This window comes from Melopsittacus undulatus, chromosome 10 (assembly GCF_012275295.1).
Source record: "Melopsittacus undulatus isolate bMelUnd1 chromosome 10, bMelUnd1.mat.Z, whole genome shotgun sequence".
Lineage (NCBI taxonomy): Eukaryota > Metazoa > Chordata > Aves > Psittaciformes > Psittaculidae > Melopsittacus > Melopsittacus undulatus.
The window spans coordinates 23,734,735-23,742,951 of record NC_047536.1 but is presented as its reverse complement, the minus strand read 5'-3'; the positions used below and the strand labels follow the sequence as shown (position 1 = coordinate 23,742,951).

General features: G+C 43.4%; 1 protein-coding gene across 1 annotated transcript; it reads left to right on the top strand.

Annotated features, from left to right (window-relative positions):
* The first annotated feature begins 4,425 nt into the window (after positions 1-4,425).
* Positions 4,426-7,485, top strand: GDF5 (growth differentiation factor 5). The gene is made up of 2 exons (XM_005147529.2): positions 4,426-5,059; positions 6,595-7,485. The coding sequence occupies exons 1-2, from the start codon at positions 4,426-4,428 to the stop codon at positions 7,461-7,463; spliced, it is 1,503 nt and encodes a 500-aa protein (XP_005147586.1). The 3' UTR covers positions 7,464-7,485.
* The last annotated feature ends 732 nt before the right edge of the window (positions 7,486-8,217 follow it).

The window sequence follows — 8,217 nt, the reverse complement described above, 5'->3', positions numbered from 1 at the left end:
CTACAACCTTTGCAGAGATCATTCTCTGCACGTTTTCAGTGGAAAATTACAGAGGCCTAACAAGACAATTGACCTTGCCTATGCCTGCTGAAAATCTTCTTTACAGTAGTAAGGCTCAGGGTATAGGGTGGGAGCACAGTGACACCAGGGGGATCCGTCACACTGGGAAGCCAGCGGAGCATCTGGAACTTCCTACAAACAGCTCCAACCCCAGCCCTTGACTGCCATTGCACCACCAGTTCCAGTGCAGTACAAAAACCAAACCTGCATCCAGGGAATTAAGGACTTATTCCTCCTGGCTTTGCAGCAGGAAGGGGCTGGACTGAGCAGCAGGAGAAAAACCAGTACGGCAGAGAAAACATTACACTGGTGGGACAACATATTTGTTGAATTCAGCTCTATTTCATGAGGTCATGAAGAAATGCAACAAAAATATACAGAGAAGTGGGCTCAGAGCCCTTTCCTTTGCCCAGACTAGTCCACAGGGGAATTCACTTACTCAAATGCCACCCATTTTACTGGGAGATAACTAGGAGTTTGTGGTAGCTTCAGTCACAACTGGGCCACAGCCTGCATCCTGGTTAGACATGAACAAGAAGCACCTGATAAACTGAGAGCTGTGCTGCAAGCAGGTGCCAGTAGGTGGTATGATGACAGCAGAGCAGACATGTTGAACTCCCTGACAGAGAGTGTTGTAAATACAGCAGGTCTAGATGGGGTCAGGAGGATGCTCTGGAAGTTCTCACCAGCTGGAAAAGGAAGGGATCCTGGGGATCCTGAGCCTGGGGAGGGATCATACAAGCCTACCCCTCTTAGGCTTTCTTCTCTGGCTGTGCTCCCACAGGCACCATTACATACAGGACACTAGTCCACACATTTAAACCATGCAGCTGCCCTTACATGACCAGTGTTTTCACACTTCGCCATTTGCAGTGACTCCAAAACTCAGTTATGGACACAGTTTGATAAATACAATGCAGTTCTCACTTCTTTTTTGCCTGACAGCAGAAAATGAGCATTGAACAGCAGAACCACAAGAATAGTTTGCATTTTCCACTGAGAGCTCAAACTTCTGCCCATGACTGCCACATGAGTAAGAGCTCAAATCTATTATGGAAAGCAAACAGATATAGATGGAATTATTGAACCTTCTCCTCTCTGGTTTGTAGCATGAACGGGACAGGTTGCAAGCAGTTAAAGAAACTGGCATGGGAGAAAAATCTTCAGGAATCAGTGACAGCCTCTGAAACCCCTGCAAATCCAGCAACAGGCAGGAATCACTGCCTCGAGCAAGAGCTGCAAAGGACACTATCTGCCTTAAAAATTAAAAATGAGGAAGTGGAAATGCAGAGGGAGAAAATTAAGACGCTGAAGAAAGAGGCAGCACAGGCAAAAGCCTTGCAGCACTCTCTCACTCATGTGACTGCCATCTTGTCAGAGAGGGAGGGACAAATGAAGTACTGAGAACAGATGAAAATGCTGGAAAAGCAGACAGAAACGCGTGAAACTACTCTCAGACATGTTATTGAGGGATGTAACAGAGAAAACCAGAAGATGGCATCCCAGGAAAAAAGACACAAGACCTAGAAAAGCAATGAGAACTGCTGGGTACTTGTGTTGGCAAGGTCAGCAAAGAGCGGGAGGAGAGAGACCAGGAGATCAAATTACAGGAAGGACTGGAGCCACCCAGCTGCTTGCTGGGACCCTGACTGTAATTCCCCTTGGAGATCGAGTCTGACATGGTGCTTAGACAGAAGCAGACGCCTGGAGATCTTATGGGGCAGTACCTCAGGAAGTTAGGAAAAGTTGAGGCAGTGCAAAATGAGGCACTCACCTAGCAGCAGTGCTATATGTGGAAGGGTGTCATATTTATAGATTATAGTTTTTGTCTTATTTGACAGAAATTTACAGCTCTAAATAAACCCCCCTCCTCATCTTTTGATCAATAAGCTCAAGATCGTTTAGCCATTTCATACAAAGCAGGTTTTCAGAGCTCATTCCTTAACCCCTGGTTTTGCAATCACTGCTTCACAAGACGCCATCCCCAGTCCTCAGTATTTTGGCTTTTGCCTTGAGTTTTAATGATCCTTCAGCTATGTTAAAATACATGGAGCTGAATGCATCTCAATTTAGGCTTCCACTGTATTTGGGATGATTATCTAGACAGTTTTCATAGTCAAGAGAGAAACACAAAATACAAACTCGAACTGTAGAAAGTCACACTTAGCAATGATCTGGCAAATCCTTCATCACCTTGAATCAACTTGCAGCTCCGTGAAAGGGAAAATGTTTTCCACACAAACCAGGGTTCTGGACTCCCTGCAATTGTCTGTTTGGAAAGTGGCACAGGTCCTGTAGGCATAATCTTAGGATCTGGAGAACAGAGTGCAATGCACTCCCCAAGGATCAGGGACCCGGGTAGTCCTTGCTTTCAAATCCCTACGCACATTGTGTGAGGAGGTGAATTTACAGAATGGGCCAAGACGGACAAGGGAGCTGTGTGAACCAAGTCTGATAGAGCGACAGAGCTCTCAAAGATATTAAATTCTTACAAGTGATGTGAAACCTGGAAGCTGGGTAGATGAAAAGCGGGAGCTCAACATTTAGCTGGTTTTGTGGCTTACTGCCAAGTTAGTCAATACCCCCATAGGGCAGAACCAGACATGGCACACTGCCTTTCGCCCAGCAGAAAGGTGGGCAATATGCAACGATAAACGGATGGCATGTTTGGGAGGGACACGGCATGGAGTCATTGTAACTCAGTGAAAAGATCCTTTATTTTGGTGGGAATATCAAAACTACAGCTGACATGAGAAGACGGACCATTAGATCAAAATCAAGCTTTTGGATCTACCTTATTTGTGAAAATACATGAAATCACCAAACTCTTCTTTCAGTTTCCTCATCAAAACAAGGTAAAGCATTAAGAGCTCCTCATGTAGAAAGGGCTGCAGGTTGTTATTTAGGAAAGTAGTTTGGTGTTTCTGACACTAGTCAGAGTGGGCAATGCTTCAGAATGCACAAAGCAAGCTAAAAAGTTTTGTGTCTTTTCCCTTTCTTCTTGTCTCAGAAATAAAAACATCAGTGCAGGATGAGAGAAGGGTCCCATTAATCTCTCTTCAATCCAGCCCAATGCCTCATTTCCCAAAGGCTCCTGGAGAACAACAGATCAAATTTGCAGCTTGTGAAAGAACCGCTGGCTCCACACTCTTCCATGGCAAAAGCAGCAGGGCAGCCTTGTCACCTCAGTACCACCAGCTCCAACCACCAGCCCTCTTGTGCCGTGGGGTAAGCGGCTCTTGACAATTTTACACCTAGTTTTAAAACAAAGGCCAGTGTTCAGCAGCCTCTGGAGGAAAGGCTGTGTTGGGGTGCTGGAGGTGGAGGCTGTTGCCTGCAGGGTGCACTGCCGCCCCATTCTCGCTGCCCGGGAACCCGCCGGGCATCCCCAACCTCCTCCTCCAGCTGGGCTTACATGGATTTTCTCTTAAAGCATAGCAATAAATATGCCAAAATACACGGACTGCGGGCACGGCGGTGTGCTGTTTGTGACAAATTAAACTTCACTGAGCACTGCGTTACCAGCTCAGCCCTTCACTCACCAGAGGACAAAGCGAAACCACTGTTACAGCTCTCTGGAAAAAGAACAAGCTGAATTATGCTGGGATATTTTAATGTATGTGTCCAGGGGACTGCGTGACAGATCTCAGCTGTTGATCTTGCAGTTTGTCTGTTTAAATGTGAAGTTCATCGAAGGCTAAGGTAGAGGTCGTATTGCCACTTGAAAAGGCATCCTCTGGAGTGTTGAGCCTGTGGAGCTGTTTCACATGAGGCAAAGTATGACTCATGCTAATGAAAAGGGTAAAGAAGATTTTTTTAAAGAAATATATCGCAGTTAAATTAGTTCAGACAGCATGACATCAGAGAGTAATTAAATAGGTTTGTTGGAATTCCGTTTCCAATTCCTGAGTTCAGGTTTGTAAAAGATTTCTGAGCACCTGCAGGTCTCTGTGTGTGAAATATTTTCACTGGAAAGGATTCAAAACGTTAAAAAAACCTTTTAACACAGAGGCAGCATTACGCCATTCTTCCTTCTTGGAAAAAAAAGCCCTTGGATTTAAACAGGACTCCTTCAAGTTTTCAGTCAGTTTTACAGAAGAAAACGAGGTGGTAAACTTTCTCTTTTCAAGAACAAGTTCTTTATAGCTACTCACTGAAATCAGGGGAGACCGTGTCTGAGTACATGAGCACTTCCACTATGGGACTGGATACAAGTATTGAACAACAAGATTTGAAATGTTTTCATCTCAAACGAAAACCATTTTTTCTGACTTTGGTTTTTAATTTCTTTCATGTTTTCTTCTGCCAAACTGGAGGAACCTTTTCTGATTTTTTCTTTAGTGGCATTCAGAGGAAGACCAGAGGATGAAAATCCTGCATTTTCTCACTTTACTGCTTTGGCATTTGACTTGGCTGTCTCTGGATCTTGTTCCTGGAGTGCTGAGTAATTCTGAAGTAGGCCAGAGTAATCCAGGATCTAAACTAGGTTTTTTAAAAGCAGAAGGAAAAGAGAGAAATCCCTCAGCACGTGCAGGTTCACTGAGGACTGCAAGCCATGGATATAGTACTGGGACCTCAAAGGCTAGGGCTAAAAGCAGTACTGTTCAGGCTGGAGCTCTGCTGGCCAAGAATGATGAATCAAAGAAAGTTCTCTCAAGAACAACAGCCACGGAGGGCAAGGTAGGACATCTCCCCAGCAGACCTACTGGAGTAAGGACAGTGACTCCAAAGGTTCAGAATCTTAGCAGCAAGGTGGCTTTGAAAAAACCTGGCACAAGCAGTACTGACACTGATGCTTTCAAAACCAAAAAGACTAAAGAGCCTGTAACCCAGAGGGAAGCCAAGGAAACTTTCCGACATCCCCCTATAACGCCACATGAATACATGCTCTCTTTGTACAGGACTCTCTCAGATGCAGAAAGAAAAGGTGTTAATGGAAGTGTAAAACTGGAGGCTGGACTTGCCAATACAATAACCAGCTTTATAGACAAAGGACAAGGTAAGAAAGGAGCTCGTGTGTGTGTGTTTATGCAGAGAGAGGAATATGAGTGTGTTTATACATGTGGAGAGTTTTAGAAAATAATCATCCTTCTTTAAGGTCAGATAGCTCTTTCTAATGGAAATTGTACAACTTTGCAGCAGGTTTTGTCCTCCTGCCTTATCCTGGAGAATGCAGTTAGAGGCAGAGCTCAATGGTTGTGTGGCAGCCAAACAAAACATTTAGAAAATATTTTAGATGCATATTGATCAATCCATCTTTGCATACTTAGGTGTTTAAAAACCTTTTACATTTATGTCCTGTTTGCTCTGCATAACTAACTCCTGGAAGCTGCTAACATTAGATTCATTGTAAGTATGTCTAAAAACACAGGATATACTAAGAACAGAATAGTGAAGAAAACCCACAGGTTCCAGTATCGATGGGTCAGCCTGATTTGTTCAGGAGTCATTATAGCGTAGGGTGGGTGTATCTGTACTAGCTTGAAGCTCATGCTTTCAGGTGCCACCAGCTTTCTCTTCACCAAAGCCCACAGCTCAGCACAGACTAACTGGAGTTGTAAATTCTGGGACTCCACAATTGGGGTTCAACATTCAAACTTCTTTTGAAACTTGGACTAGTGTCTGCTTTCACACCAGAAATAACCAGGCTCCCAAAGAATTATGTTCACCTCACCACTGTGGTTGGGGAGCCCCATGTTGCTTCCCGTGACGTTAATAGGAGTTTTGTCATGTATTTAAGGAAGCAACACAGGCTACAGCTGATAAGGTGGATGGTGATGGAAACTCAGCCAGGAATGGATTTGTTTGCCATTCAATTATGAATAGCTTGTTTTCTGGGAAGGGATGATACGCTGCTGCATTCAGGTTCTTGGCTTGCCAATGGAAGGCATTATTAATACGCTGTCACTAAAATGTTGGCTCAGCCGTGTTCCTTGTTAGTGCTGCTCCAGAGCTTTAGCAAGCAAATGTACCGTCAGGTTAAAGGGAGGTGTGTTTTTCTGCCCAGTTTGAAGAAGCTGTGAATCATGTGGAGTTAAGTTAATACAGCAGTTATCCTTGTGTCTGGCAGTTCCTAGGGGACGTTGGGTTTAAAGGACTAATTCACTGTTGTATCATCTAAGGGTAGATTTGCTCATGTTTGGAACCAGCATGAGGCCTGGGCACCACTGAAGCTCTGTTCCAGTAATTTAAGTGGGATGGAAGTGGTGAATAGGCCCAGTGAGTGCTCAGCCCTGGAAAAGGACTATTTTTCAATTGGTCAATTGCTACTTTAAAGCTAGAAAAGATGGTGAAAGAAATGAGATTTCTACTAAAATACCTCAGAAACTCATTTCCCTCTTGAGTCACTGAATTCTTCTGAGTCCCGCACAGAGCTGGTTCCTTAGGCCAAAACTGCTGTTTCTGTTTGGTGGGCTAATAATGGAAACTTCTAGGCTTATGAGCAAGGTTTAGGAAAACCATTAAGAAATGAATAACTGATGCTGATCTATGTTTGATACACATTTAAACATGTGTGTGCTTTGCTTTTTTTAGACGAGCGAGCGCCAACTGTAAGAAAACAAAAATACATTTTTGACATCAGTGCATTAGAAAAAGATGGTTTGCTGGGAGCAGAGCTTCGAATATTAAGGAAAAAGCCCTCTGAAACATGGAAGCCTCATTCTTCTGGAAAAACTTCCCAAGTGAAATTATTCAGTTGCTCTACAAACAGACAAGCAGCAACACTCCTGGACTCTCGGACTGTCAGTATCACAGATACACCAAAGTGGGAAGTGTTTGACATCTGGAAACTTTTCAGGAACTTTAAAAACTTGGTTAACTTGTGTTTTGAACTGGAAACTTTTGACAGGGGGAGAGCTGTTGATCTCAGGAGTGTGGGATTTAACAGAACAGGAAGACAGGTCAATGAAAAGGCCCTCTTCTTGGTATTTGGGAGGACAAAAAAAAGAGACTTATTCTTCAATGAAATCAAAGCTAGATCTGGCCAAGATGACAAAACTGTTTATGAGTACTTGTTCAATCAAAGGCGGAAGAGAAGAGCTCCTCTAGCAACACGCCAAGGGAAGAGGCCCACTAAGAATCTGAAGGCAAGGTGTAGCAGAAAAGCCCTCCATGTGAATTTTAAGGACATGGGCTGGGATGACTGGATAATAGCCCCGCTAGAGTATGAAGCATATCACTGCGAAGGGCTTTGTGAATTCCCCCTTCGATCCCATCTGGAGCCCACCAATCACGCTGTAATCCAAACATTAATGAACTCAATGGACCCAGAATCAACCCCCCCGACTTGCTGTGTCCCAACCAGGCTGAGTCCTATTAGTATTCTTTTCATTGACTCTGCAAACAACGTGGTCTACAAGCAGTATGAGGACATGGTGGTGGAGTCGTGTGGTTGTAGGTAGCAGAACAGTTGATCACATGGATATGTCATGAAAGATAATATGACACATTGAACATACACTACCCTCAAGCAAGGTTAACTAGATTCTTACCTTTAGGGGAAGTATGTTTACAAGGATGTAGCAATAAATCCAGTGCTTCTATATGTCTCTCCACCATGGGCATATTTCAGGACGTTTGGATGCTGGCATGTAGCTTGATATAAGGCTTGTGTTGGCAACATGAGACTGGCTCTAACTGAAGTCCATGATAGAGAAGATTATACCTCCACACCTCTAGACTGCTTGCTTTTCGTGTCAAGGCACTAAAAGCAGTACATATGGTATCAGTGAGTTGTGGATATGACCTGTCTGATTCCTTGAATAATGCTTTTGAGACTGAATTTATGTCTGAGTCCCATGTGCTTTGTCCATTAAGAAATGTAAGAAAAGAGTCTTGATGTCTGCAAAAGGTTGTGTTCTGGTGTGCTCCCATCTTGGTGTAAATAGTTACACTGTAATATTATTTCTTTCTGATTAGCTCTTGAAACTGCGCATATATAAAAAGGAGTCGTTAGATATAATATGTTTAGTTTTAAGTTTTACATGGAGATAGGTGATGCCAGAGGTATTTGCTTCCATGCATATTTTCCTCCAAGCTACATATCTTTCTTAAGTATCCACCTTTCCATTGTTATGTTATATATTACTATGTATAAGGTTCAAGTTGTTCTCAAATGCTCATAGTAAAAGTGTTCCATTATGGCATAAGATGTAA